Here is a 14,327-nt window from a genome sequence, read left to right on the forward strand (position 1 = left end):
CCAACACATGTAGCTGTGCTTACCCTCAACCTGGTCTTTGCCTTAGAGGGGATTGGTAATACTCCATTGACTGTTTTAAAACCACTGTACTGGTTGCCAGTTTGTTTCTGGGCCCCATTCAAGGTGCTCACATTATTCTTTAAAGCCCTAACTGATTTAGGCCCCAAATATCTGAAAGACCACCTCCTACCCTACCGACCCTCTTAGGTCCTTAAATGGCAGTTCCTCCTCCACCCCACTCTGCATGGCCCCTAGTGAGAGATGAGGGGAGCTGATTTGTTTATGTTTATCTTACAAATTTATAAACCACATCACAGCCTGTCTGTAACAAGATTTTAAAAAGATGAAATAACAAAAAAAGAAATAAGCATTCCAAAAACTGAACCATTTCTACAAATTTTATTTATAAAATAGGAAGTATTACATTAAAGGAATTCAAAAGAGCATTCAGGCACTCAAGAGGTGTATTCAGATACATTTAAAGGGGGCTAGGGATCCATTTTCCTGCCCATTACCCTCCACAAGGCTCCTTTCACATCCTTGTTCCTCAAACTATAGATCAGAGGGTTCAGCATTGGAGTGACCACAGCATAGAAGACAGCAACAAATTTGTCCTGGTTTGAAGATCTGCCTGGCGACCTCAAGTACATGGCCATAGCTGTGCCATAAAAGATCCCAACCACTGTAAGATGGGAGCCACAGGTAGAAAGAGCCTTGCTCCAATGCTGAGCTGAGCGAATCCTCAGCACTGCCAGACTAATGCGAACGTAAGTCAGCAAAATGAAGGCAAAGGGTACTAAGAGAGTGAAAACACTGCTGCCTAGTGAGAAACCTGCATTGGCTGAGATATCAGAACATGCTAGTTTCACAACAGCCTGAACTTCACATGCAAAATGGTTGATGACATTGTGCCCACATAGTTTGATCTTCATGGTGAAGGATGGTACAAGGGTCAACAGGGAGGCCAAGACCCACGAGGAGACAGCCAGACAGCCACACAGCCTTCTGTTCATGATCAGCGTATAGTGGAGTGGCATGCATATCGCCACAAAGCGGTCATAAGCCATGACAGCCAACAGAATGCATTCCGTTGTCCCAAGGAAGAGCGAGATACACATCTGGGCAAAACATATGGCATTGGAGATAGTGGGCCTCTCCGTGAAGCTGTGGGCCAGCATCTGTGGGACTGTGCTGGTAGTATAACAGATGTCAAGAAGGGAGAGGTTGCCTAGAAAGAAATACATGGGGGTGTGGAGGCGAGGATCTGCTATGATCAAGAGGACAATAAGGCCATTCCCAAGAAGAGTCATTAGATAGAGGAGGAGAAACGCGACAAAGAGCACCCTGCGCATGAGTGGCTGGCTGGAGAGCCCAGTCAGGAGGAAGATCTCTGGAGTCGTTTCATTATCATCTTGAGGAACCATGGCGTTGTAAATCCTTCCCAAGATGTGGAATTATCTGCCGGGATAGTAAAGATGCCCCCAAACTATATTAATTGGAGTGTGACTCAATCCTATTACCATTATTGTTGGTGAAATGATAATTTTATAATGGTGAAATGCTTATTTTATAATGTCATCAAATAATTCATGTTTCTTTGAACAAGGGATGGATGAATATTTCAGATTCAATTTCTCACTGTTTCTAAACCTTTTCAGTTTTAAATTCAGTTCTCCATATATCAACATTAGTTTGTGATTGATTGATTGATTGATTGATTGATTGATTGATTGATTGATTGATTTAAAAGTCATTGTGAAATTTCATTAGCATCTTGGCTCTAATTTTTCCTAATATACACATTTTCTATGTGAAGAAAATTACACTCTGTGTGGAAAATGTATCCTTGGAGCAGAGCTATGAAACCCCAATCTTGCTACATACAATGGTGGTACAATTCCACCCCCTATGCAAATATCATATATACAGTGTATTTAAATGTTCTAGGGAAATCTGTGACTCTCCAGATGTTGCTGGACTACAACTCCCATCATCCCTGACCATCCTGGCTAGGGCTGATTTCCAACCATATGCAGGAGGGCCATGCATTTGTGCCACCACTGTAAGTAAACTGTGCCAACATACTTCCAGTGCTCCTTGCAAATTGAAGTGACCCAGAAAGGAGTTAAGTGCCAGTGGTGTAGCGTGGGTTGTCAGCACCCGGGGCAAGGCAAGTAATTTGCGCCCCCTAACCCGTGGATTTGCGCCCCCTACCCCTACCCCTAACCCTAACCCCCAGATGTTGTGCCCGGTGCGGCTGGCCCCCCCTGCACCCCCCACGCTACGCCACTGTTAAGTGCTAAGAACTTAACATCTGAAGGAGGATTCCCACTCCTTTGCTGTTTTATATTACCCTTCTCCTAGAGCAGCATTCATTGCTTTCTCTCCAAACATGTTGGTACCATCAGATGTAACAAGCATGATATTTGACGAACGTGTTCTTGTTAATTGTCCTGTTTTATGTTGTACTCCACATGGAGCAGTGGACATACCATTCTTTAAGTTATATTTGCTGCCACAAAAATTCTTACAGTCATAGGGGTCACATCCAAATGCAGATGGAAGAAATTGTCATGTTTGGTTCTCTCAGGTTCTCATTTTCCCCATCTTAAAGTCAGTTCTCCACATGTCTGCTACAATTTGCATTATTATTATTTTAACAATCCTCATGAAAATTCTTCAGCATTTTAGTTTGAATTTCTCCTAAAAAAATAAATTTTATATGCAATTTTGACTGACGTTCACATTTGTGCAAGGACCTTCCCTATATATAATGCTTTTTTATTATCAGTTCCACATTCTTTTTACATACATTTTCTTCTAATGTATGCATTTCTGTGAACATTGCTTGCTTAGAGAACTGCACCATAAAATTTGGATAAGTGCAAGTTCTGGAAGAAGGCTGTGTTTCAGTTCTCATATTGATTCAGAAAGTGCAATTTTTTTTGGGGGGGAGTATAGCCAGGTACTTTAAATGTATGCTGTGGGTGTGACTATAGTATGATATTGTGTGGTATTAATAGGGTGGTGAACATCTCTAATGGAAAAAAAAATTATGGGTGTTCTCCTAAAAGAATCAATTACAAAAGTCAGCTTGCTATATTACAGTTTAAATTTTTGACAAAAAAAATGTAAAATACATACAAAAGAAACTTGAAATATTTACCTTATGGGGTGTCCTGTTGGATAACATTTGTTGAAAGGGAAAATAGGTTGCCTGATGGATCTGAATCAAATAGCCTTGTGCAGCCTAATCTCATACACATTTCCTTAAAATTAAGTTCCATTAACCTCCATGCGGCTTCCTCCCAAGTAAATGTGCCTATAATTGCAGCTTTAGGAACACTTCTAAAAGAACATAAGAAGATCTAATCCACTAACATCGCGAGGGGATTTCAAATGTTTTGATTAAATTAAAGAAATAAAACACTTTTCTGGTTATGACACCAGTCTAAGAAACAGCTTCTTATATCATCTGACTTAATTAGGCTGTGTTAACAATTTTTGGGGGGCAGGCAGAATATCTCTGCTGATTCAAATGGCAACAATGGAAAGCTGAATCTATCTTCTCAACCAAGTTTCTGATCACAAGTGGTTAATTCTTGTCTTCATGGCCTAAGGAACCATCAGGTCTAGGCCCCCATCTGAACAGAATAAAATCCAATCTCTGTGTGTGACTAGAAAATAACATTTTTTATAATTAAAACTTGAAAACTCATTTATCATGAGTCTTTATATCCCTGAGAGATTTCAAAAGTTATCTGTACAGACTTCATACCTCTGAGAATATATCCTAGACAGGCAATTAAGAGCAAACTTAGCATGGGTTATTTATTTATTTGAATGGGTTTTTAAAGACATATTTTTGTCCATATGGCATTGAAAGCAGCATACAACAAAGCAGTAACAGAGCAGAACACAAAAATTGGCACGTCATAACATTGAAATTGGGCATATTTATATAAATTATACCAGTTCATATATGTAAAAAGAAATCTTTAAGCAGTTTACATAAGATATAACCAGGAAAGAAAAAGTCAATATGAATTCATATAAAAATAAAAGCAAAGAGTCATTTTGTTGTTGACATTTAAAGCCCTTGAGTAACTTGAGACCAAAATACTGTACAGTGGTACCTCAAGTACTTAATTCGTTCTGGAGGTCCGTTCTTAACCTGAAACTGTTCTTAACCTAAAGCACCACATTAGCTAATGGGGCCTCCTGCTGCTGCCGCGCCGCCAGAGCATGATTTCTGTCCTCATCCTGAAGCAAAGTTCTTAACCTGAAGCACTATTTCTGGATTAGCGGAGTCTGTAACCTGATGTGTATGTAACCTGAGGTACCACTTGTCAGGGGCTCAGGAGCAGAGGCACAGGGGAGAGAGGAAGAGGAGAGCGAAGGGGAACAATCCGAGGGCAGCGTAGGAGAGTATGACAGTGAGACGAGAGATTCCATGAGCTTATCCAGCGATTCGGAAGATTCCCAGAGGGGGGCACCGACGGCCAGGGCAAGGGGCGGTCCCGGGAGGGACGCACCAGAAGCTAGGGGCCAGCAGCGACTCCCAAAGCAGCAGCTGGAGATCGGGACCAGTTTCCCCACCAGAGCGTAGCGGGGGGGAAGAGTCCCATGTGTCAGGGCAGGCTTCCCCTCCAGTGGGGAGGGAAGATGAGTCAGGGCTGACCACGCCCCTATCGCTGAGTGAGGGAACGGAGGGGAAGTCAGATCCAGCTAGCCCCCCTGAAGGGGGAAGCAGTGACAGGAGCAGTGTAACGGTCAGGAGGAAGGTGGCCGGGTGGGCGCGCGCGCCAAGTTCAAATGTACAGGCGCGCGGGACAGCAGGGAGCTCGGATTGGGAGCCAGGTCCTAAAGCACGCCGGAGGCAGGGGGAAGAATCCGGGGACCCTTCAGCATCAGAAGAGTCCAGAAAGGGCAACACCCCGGCGGGCAGACGGACCCAGAGGAGGAAAGAACAACGGAAGAGGTGGAGTAAGGCTAGAGTCTTAAACTGGTGTCTAGGGGGCGGAGACTCAGACAGAGCTTCGGCGGTCTAGGGTCTAAGACGTAGGGCTGCACGCTGTGGCTTTGAAATGGAAACTGAACTTTAATAAAGACTTTTGCACATAACGACGACCTGGCGTTGGTCCTCTGTGAGCTGGGACCTTGGGGCAGCTCTGACAGCTTGGGGCAGCTGGGACCTTGGGGCAGCTCTCTGTATTGGAAAATCATGAAAGACCATTGTTATCTTGGGGAGATTTGAGTCAAGCCCAGTGATTGCCCCTCACATGCCCAGACAATTCCTAGGCATGAGTCAACTAAGCAGTTCATTCTGTTTCTTGTCGTCAGCATGATTCTGTGAAAGAGAGTACAGCTTAGTACCACTTGTCAAATTCTGGGCTATTCTTTATGCAGAGTCTGACACTAACACACTGGATGGCACCGGAGGCTTGTCAGGCATTTAAGAGCATCTAGATGGAGAGCCAGAGAGGGATCTCCTTTGGCCCTTGCCACCTCTGGGGAGGAATCCTCTGGCCTTGCCCTCCAAAAGGGGCTCTCAGGCAGCCACGTTACCTTACAAACAGCCATAAACACAATCTGATTTCCCTAACTCTAGTTATAACCCTAAAGTCAAGGTTTTTTATTAGAATTACTTGTAACTTTTAAGAGATCACATATATCTATAGTTTTAATTCTATTAATGTTTAATTGCTTTTAATGATTGCTTCCCTCTATGCTTTTAGTTGTTTCTATTTTATCTGTCATCTTGAGTCCCTGTCAGAGAAAAGGGGGGGGGGATATAAATCACAATAATTATTATTTTAGAGTCACTGACCTATGTCCATTTACCCATAAAATACATCTTCCAGCAAAGTTGCTTTTGTAGCCTAAGATCTCACCTGGCTCTGCACATCTTTTGTGTGAGTTCCTCTGCTCATCTGTACATGCCAACTGTTACGTCTTCAATTCATTTTTGTTGGTATTTGGTTAATATTAAAAAGAATTTCCCGGAAGTCTTAAATCACAAAAGCAAACAGCAAAGAGAAGTGACTTAACATGACTTATCAGAGCTTATCAGAGCTTGCAGGGCAGCAGCTGCAGAAAAAGGATTTTCTTGTGTGTATTTCTTGTGGCTGATTAACTGCTCTTCCTGTGCAAAGGTCAGAGGGGGCAGGGTTTCTGTTGAGGCAGGTGATTAGCTGCAGGTGAGGCAGGTGATTAGATTTAGGGGAGCTAGTCTCAAACGTTTGTTGGGGGAGACCTAGGTTTTTTTGGGGGGATTTATTTGTCCTGTCTTCACGCTTTTTATGATGGAGGACTGCTGTAGTCACCCCCAACGACACGTTCTCAAGATGGAGGGTGAGGGAACAGCTGCAGTCGCCTGCGGTTCCTGCGCAATGTTTGCCATCTTGCCAAAGGTTGCAGGCAGCTTTACCTGCAGCAATTGCATGTTGATTGCCCTCTTAAAAGACAAAGTCCAGCAACTGGAGGAACGTGTAGCTACGCTCCAAAGAATTAGAGAGCTGGAGCTCTTCTTGGAAGCAACAGAGCACACCGTCTCCACCAAGGAGGAGACAGGGGACTCCCCTGAGAAGGAGGCTAGTTCACCAACACAGGAGCCAGATATATGGAGAAACATGACTCAAAGAAGTAGGAAGCCCAGGGTTCGCTCTGATTGTTTAGAAATACACAATCGCTTTGAGGTCCTCTCCCCTAGCATGGAAGACGAAGAGCAGACTCCATTTGAGGATCTCTCCCTCATTACAGTCGATCAGGTATATGAAGATGAGCAGCAAAGTCAGTCCTCAGGGAATGTGCAGGCGACCTTGGAACGGACAGACCACGGAAGAACCCCGACCAGACCTAAGAGGAGGCGTGTAGTGGTGATAGGGGATTCCCTACTGAGGGGAACAGAAGCAGTGATCTGTGGACCTGACAAGATGTCTCGGGAAGTGTGCTGTCTCCCCGGGGCTAAGATCCAAGATGTAACTGAATGACTGCAAGGAATCATAAAACCCACTGACAAATACCCTTCCTCTTGGTTCATGTGGGAACCAATGACACTGCAAGCAATAGCCTCCAGAAGATCAAAAGAGATTATGAGGCTCTGGGCAGGAAATTGAAGCAATTAAATGCACAAATTGTCATCGCATCTGTCCTCCCAGTTGAACGACGTGGCCCAGGGAGAGAGGGAAAAATAGTGGAAGTGAACAACTGGCTTCGCAAATGGTGTAAACAGGAACGGTTTGGATTCTTAGATCACGGACTACAGTTTCTTGAAGATGGACTTCTGGCAAGCGATGGGCTGCACTTCACAACAGTTGGGAGGAATGTTTTTGCAAAAAATCTCAGAAACCTCATCAGGAGGGCTTTAAACTGACTAATGTGGGGGAGGGAGACAGTGCTCCTGAAGGTAGGAGTCTATCAATTGATGAAGATGATCATCCAAATGTCATAGACCGAATGGAGCAAACAGCACGCAGACCTAGTGGTGGGAGGAAAAAATCCTTAAATAAGAGACACGGGGGAATGATTAATGGACTTCAATGTCTGTACACTAATGCGCAAAGCATGGGAAATAAACAAGATGAGCTTGAGCTCTTGGTACAGCAAACTAAATATGACACAATAGGCATCACTGAAACCTGGTGGGATAAGTCCCACGATTGGAATGTAATAATGGAGGGATACAATCTATTTCAGAGAAACAGACCAGACAAGAAAGGAGGAGGAGTGGCGTTATATGTCAGGGATGTATATAGCTGTGAAGAGATCCAAGATTTAGAACCTCAAAGCCAAAGTGAGAGCATTTGGGTCAAAATTAAGGGAGAGAAGAATAACAGGGACCTCATTGTGGGAGTTTACTATAGATCCCCAAGCCAAACGGAGGACATAGATGAATCTTCCGATTCGCTGGAGAGGCTCATGGAATCCCTCGGGCCACTGTCATCTTCTCCTACGCTGCCCTCAGATTCTTCCCCTTCGCTCTCCATCTCCCCTCTTCCCTGTGCTTCTGCTCCTGAGCCCCTGACAATGGTGAAATGCAAACAGGGGACACAGAAAGGGCTGGACTCCTCAATGCCTTCTTTGCCTCAGTCTTCTCCGATAAAGAAAACAATGCCCGACCTGAAGAATTTGGAGCAAATGATTCAACAGAGGAAACACAGCCCAGAATAACTAAGGAGATAGTACAAGAATATTTGGCTAGTTTAAATGTATTCAAGTCTCCAGGGACAGATGAACTGCATCCAAGAGTATTAAAAGAACTGGCAGATGTGATCTCAGAACCACTGGCAGTCATCTTAGAGAATTCCTGGAGAACAGGCGAAGTCCCATCAGACTGGAGGAGGGCAAATGTTGTCCCCTTTTCAAAAAGGGGAAAAGAGAGGACCCAAATAATTACCGCCCAGTCAGTCTGACATCAATACCAGGGAAGATTCTGGAGCAGATCATTAAGCAAACAGACTGTGAGCACCTAGAAAGGAATGCTGTGATCACCAATAGTCAGCATGGATTTCTGAAAAATAAGTCATGTCAGACTAACCTGATCTCGTTTTTTGACAGAATTACAAGCCTGGTAGATGAAGGGAACACAGTGGATGTAGCCTACCTTGATTTCAGCAAGGCATTTGACAAGGTGCCCCATGATATTCTTGTAAAGAAGCTGGTAAAATGCGGAATTGACTATGCTACCACTCAGTGGATTTGTAACTGGCTGACTGACCGAACCCCAAGGGTGCTCATCAATGGTTCCTCTTCATCCTGGAGAAGAGTGACTAGTGGGGTGCCACAGGGTTCTGTCTTGGGCCCGGTCTTATTCAACATCTTTATCAATGACTTGGATGATGGACTCAAGGGCATCCTGATCAAATTTGCAGATGACACCTGTCAGAGCTGCCCCTAGGTCCCAGCTCACAGAGGACCAACGCCAGGCTGTCGTTATGTACAAAAGTCTTTACTGAGGTTCAGTTTCCATTTCAAAGCCGCAGCGCGCAGCTCTATGTCTTAACCCTAGACCGGCGAAGTACCGTCTGAGTCTCCTCCCCTATGACACCAGTTTAAGATCCTAGCCTTGCTCCACCTTTTACGCTGCTCTCTCCTCCTCTGGGTCCTCCTGCCCGCTGGGGCATTGCCCTTTCTGGACTCTTCCGACGCTGAGTCGCTCAGCTCCTCCCCCTCCCTCCGGCGGGCTTTAGGACCCGGTTCCCAATCCTCATTCTCTGCTGTCCCGCGCTCCTGTACATTTGAACTTGCCTCTCGCGCCAACCCAGTGACCTTCCTCCTGACCGTTACACTACTTCTGTCACTGCTTCCCTCTTCCGGGATACTGGCCGGATCTGACCTCCCCTCCATTGTCTGACTCTCCGATGGAGGTGTGGTCAGCCCTGCCTTATCTTCTCTCCCTGGTGGGGAATGCACTGGCCCCGATCCTTGGGACTCTTCCCCCCCACTCTGCTCTGTTGGGGAAGCTGGTCCTGATTTCCAACTACTGCTCTGGGAGTCCCTGCTGCCCCCTTGCTCCTGGGGCGTTCCCCTTGGGAACCCCCTACCCCTGGCCACCGGCGCCCCCTTCTGTGAATCTTCCGATTCGCTGGAGAGGCTCATGGAATCCCTCGGTCCACTGTCCTCTTCTCCTACGCTCCCCTCGGATTCTTCCCCTTCGCTCTCCATCTCCTCTCTTCCCTGTGCCTCTGCTCCTGAACCCCTGACAACACCAAACTGGGAGGGGTGGCTAACACCCCAGAGGACAGGATCACACTTCAAAACGACCTTGACAGATTAGAGAACTGGGCCAAAACAAACAAGATGAATTTTAACAGGGAGAAATGTAAAGTATTGCACTTGGGCAAAAAAAATGAGAGGCACAAATACAAGATGGGTGACACCTGGCTTGAGAGCAGTACATGTGAAAAGGATCTAGGAGTCTTGGTTGACCACAAACTTGACATGAGCCAACAGTGTGACGCGGCAGCTAAAAAAGCTAATGCAATTCTGGGCTGCATCAATAGGAGTATAGCATCTAGATCAAGGGAAGTAATAGTGCCACTGTATTCTGCTCTGGTCAGACCTCACCTGGAGTACTGTGTCCAGTTCTGGGCACCACAGTTCAAGAAGGACACTGACAAACTGGAACGTGTCCAGAGGAGGGCAACCAAAATGGTCAAAGGCCTGGAAACGATGCCTTATGAGGAACGGCTAAGGGAGCTGGGCATGTTCAGCCTGGAGAAGAAGAGGTTAAGGGGTGATATGATAGCCATGTTCAAATATATAAAAGGATGTCACATAGAGGAGGGAGAAAGGTTGTTTTCTGCTGCTCCAGAGAAGCAGACACGGAGAAATGGATCCAAACTACAAGAAAGAAGATTCCACCTAAACATTAGGAAGAACTTCCTGACAGTAAGAGCTGTTTGACAGTGGAATTTGCTGCCAAGGAGTGTGGTGGAGTCTCCTTCTTTGGAGGTCTTTAAGCAGAGGCTTGACAACCATATGTCAGGAGTGCTCTCATGGTGTTTCCTGCTTGGCAGGGGGTTGGACTCGATGGCCCTTGTGGTCTCTTCCAACTCTATGATTCTATGATTCTATGATTCTATGATTCTATGATTCTATGACTAAGTTAGGTCCATTAATTTCAGTGGGTCTACTCTGAGTAACAGTTGAATACCACCCATATTCTTCCCACTTGCCCTTCTCACCTTCTTCTGTTGTCCCCATTGTATTCAAGTATACATTATGAGCCCCTCTGAGCAGAGACCTGACATTGAAGTGTCTGTAAGCAACATGTATCAATTAAAATTTTTAAAGCCCGGTCATGCTGCTCCACTTACAGTGTAGTTTAAGACTAAGTCCAACATGCCATCTAAAAAAATTACCCTGCATGTTCTATGGCTATTTTTCTTTTCCCCCTGCACTGTCATGTATTTGTATATGATTAAACATTAGAATCATAACCTATTTATTGTTTAGAATATTCATATAACTACTTTTCAACAAAAAGTGTTCCAAGTGGCTTATATCGTAGAACAGAGGGACTTTGGAAACATTCCAAAAGAGTTTTCACCTACATGATGTTCACTCCCAGTTGGTGCTGGACTACATCTCCCTCCAGCTCTCTCTCTTACCCATACTGGCTGGGGCTGATGGGATTTGTAGTCCAAAATAGCTGGAGAGCAGCAGGCTGAGGAAGGCTGTTTTAAAACATTTTAATCTTAATTATGGTTCCCTCTAGTGTCTCACTCTAACTTGAGCCTTGTAGATTTCATGGAGCAGATGGTATCAACCACTTACGCCTCACAAAACTAGGCAGAGGAGGTAGTGGGAAGTGTTTGGCAAGTATTTGTTCCAAAAGTCCTCTCCTCAGCCCTCATCTTCCTGCTGTCTTCTTGCTGGGCCACAGGGCTTTGCACCCTGGAGGCACATAACCAAGCACCAGACCCAGGCAATGCATGGTGATAGTTGTCAAGAACACCACTAAGACAAGCTTTTTATTTGTATTTTTTATTTTTTATTTTTATGCCACCTCCCCACACCCCATGAGCTCAAGGTGGTGTACATGGTTAGACTATGAGATGGTGAAAGGCCTAAGGTCACCCAGTGAGCTTCATGGCTGAAGGGGGGTCGAACCCTGGTCTCCCAGGTACAGTGGTGCCTCGCAAGACGAAATTAATTCGTTCTGTGAGTTGTTTCGTCTTGCGATTTTTTCGTCTTGTGGAGCGCGGATTCCCTGGGTATTAACGGCTTTAAGAAAAAGGAAACAAACTCACAAGATGTTTTCGTCTTGCGAAGCAAGCCCATAGGGAAAATCGTCTTGCGAAGCAACTCAAAAAACGAAAAACCCTTTCGTCTTGCGCGTTTTTCGTCTAGCGAGGCATTCGTCTTGCGAGGTACCACTGTAATAGTCCAACACTCTATCAAACAACAGGATAGCAGCTTCCCTGTAGAAAAATATCAGACCAGTTCACAAAGGCATTAGAAACTATCAAAAACAGATAGTAAAACACAACCAAACGTTTAACTCCACACCAGTACAGTAACAGCTTATTTCTTTCAAGCAAGTTTTCAGGCCACCATGATAAATAAATAAACCATTTCCCTCCAGTTATCCAAATTCAGTTTATGTGTTAAAAACACAAAGCTTTCTTGAAAAATAATCCCTGCGTCATGCTCACTACACATTAGGAACCACACACTCCTGCTCACCTTTCTGTAAAAGCATCTGAGGTGAGCAGCCAGAGGGGTGATCCTAGCCTTGTCTGTTCATTTTGTGAAAGAGCAGAACAGCATTTTATACTGTTTTTATATGTTTTAAGAACATGAAGTGGTTAGTGCATTTTTCAGATGAATGAGTAAGATAAAATAGTGGTTGGATCCCCAAGGATCGTCAGAGAAGCATCTTCACACTGGAACCAAGTTGTATCTTTCTCTTCTCCAGTTGGGCTGTGACAGGAGAGCAGGCTCTGCGTCTCAGCCAGGCTTTCTTTAGTTCTTATAAATACAATCTGTGAAACACTGAATTATTACACGTACTTTTGCAAAACAATGCACTTGGAATCTACTTCACAATGTACATTATAGAAATGGAACTGAACTGAAACACAAAAAGACAGGGAAATGCAGAACTGTCCATCTGGAGTCCATTTTCAGTAGAAGGTTTCATCTATCCCTTAGGAAGAAGGCAACCCCGACACATCATCTTCCTAAGTGCTCCCTTGACTTCATTGTTCCTTAGAGTGTAGATCAGAGGGTTGAGCATGGGAATGAGAACAGTGTAAGACACCGCAAGGATATGGTCCTGGCCTTCAATATAGCTGCCTTTAGGTCTGGCATATGAGAAGATGGCACAGCCATAGTGAAGAAAGACCACTGTCAAGTGGGCTCCACAGGTGGAGAAGGCCTTGCGACAGTACTGAGACGAGCTCATGTTCAGGGAAGCCATCAAAATGCACCCGTAAGACAGCATGATGAAGGAGAAAGGGACAATGAGGATCATGGCAACCAAGGCTGTAACAGTAACTTCAATAGTTCCATAGCCAGGACATATCCTGCTCAGCACAGGAGGGATGTCACAGAAGAAATGGGGGATATGGTTGGGCGCACAAAATGGCAAAGAGAAAATCACTCCAGTGAGGAAGGAAGAAAGAATGAAACCACCACAGACAGACCCCATCACTAGGCCCCAACAAATCCGTTGGCTCATGAAGGTCCCATAGTGTAGTGGGTGGCAAATGGCCACATAGCGGTCCCATGCCATGGCTGTCAACAGCAGACAGTCAGCCACACCTAAGGCCACAAAGAAGAACATCTGAGCAGCACACGATGCCAAGGGAAAGGGCTTATGGGGAGCCAGCAGGTCACAAAGCATTTGTGGTATGACCACCAAAGTGTAGGCTGTCTCAGAGCATGAAAGGCTGCCCAGGAAGAGGTACATGGGTGTATGGAGGAGAGGATCAGTCCACACCACAGTCATAATCAGCCCGTTGCCTGCCAAGGTCACTGCATACATCAGGAGGAAGAGTCCAAACAGCAGTCGGGCCAAGCCTGGGTGACTAGTGAACCCCAACAGGACAAACTCGGTCACCATGGTACAGTTGACAGAAGGATCATGAACCATCCCTGAGCTGTAGCGGAAGTAACACAGAGTGACATATCCCTACATCAGTTATGAATGCCATTAGCAGAAATATGTAAGATGATTGGTAAACCTGAACTGTCATTGTGGGTTTGACCCTCTAGTCCAGGAGTCACCAATTTTGAGGGGCCCAGGTGCACATTAGAATCCTGTGAAACTATCATGAGAACCACAAATTACCCATGTTATGGAAGAAAAACCAAGGACATTCTCACACACACAAACCCAGTCAAAACAGCTAGCTATAACATCAGCCAATTAGAATACAGTCAAAAAATTGAGGCCAAACCTGCCAAAAAATAAGCCAACTAATTTGGGTTTGGCAATATTCTCTCATGCACCACAGTAGTTATAACTGTAGTATATAACTCTGCTGTGCTTTATCATGTAAAACAGGCTATGACCTGTGTTAGTAGTGAAGCAGAGGCGAAGCAAGGTGTCAGAGCTGCCCAAGGTCCCAGCTCACAGAGGACCAACGCCAGGTCGTCGTTATATACAAAAGTCTTTATTGAAGTTCAGTTTCCATTTCAAAGCCGTGGCGTGCAGCTCTACGTCTTAAACCTTAGACCGCCGAACTTCCGTCTGAATCTCCTCCCCCCTGACACCAGTTTAAGACTCTAGCCCTGCTCCACCTCTTCCTCTGCTCTCTCCTCCTCTGGGTCCTCCTGTCCGCTGGGGCATTCCCCTTTCTGGACTCTTCTGACGC

The 14,327-nt window shown here is 45.3% G+C and overlaps 2 protein-coding genes across 2 annotated transcripts; both read right to left on the minus strand.

Annotated features, from left to right (window-relative positions):
• Positions 1–488: 488 nt before the first annotated feature.
• On the minus strand, positions 489–1,424 carry LOC307225753 (olfactory receptor 13H1-like; the record flags this gene model as incomplete). Its single annotated transcript, XM_079993865.1, has 1 exon — positions 489–1,424. The coding sequence occupies one exon, from the start codon at positions 1,422–1,424 to the stop codon at positions 489–491; it is 936 nt and encodes a 311-aa protein (XP_079849991.1).
• An 11,225-nt stretch (positions 1,425–12,649) lies between these two features.
• On the minus strand, positions 12,650–13,573 carry LOC307225184 (olfactory receptor 10R2-like; the record flags this gene model as incomplete). Its single annotated transcript, XM_079993031.1, has 1 exon — positions 12,650–13,573. One exon carries the CDS (start codon positions 13,571–13,573, stop codon positions 12,650–12,652), a length of 924 nt encoding a protein of 307 aa, XP_079849157.1.
• Positions 13,574–14,327: the final 754 nt, after the last annotated feature.

The sequence above is a fragment of the Podarcis cretensis genome, assembly GCF_951804945.1.
Source record: "Podarcis cretensis genome assembly, chromosome: 10".
Taxonomy (NCBI): Eukaryota; Metazoa; Chordata; class Lepidosauria; order Squamata; family Lacertidae; genus Podarcis; species Podarcis cretensis.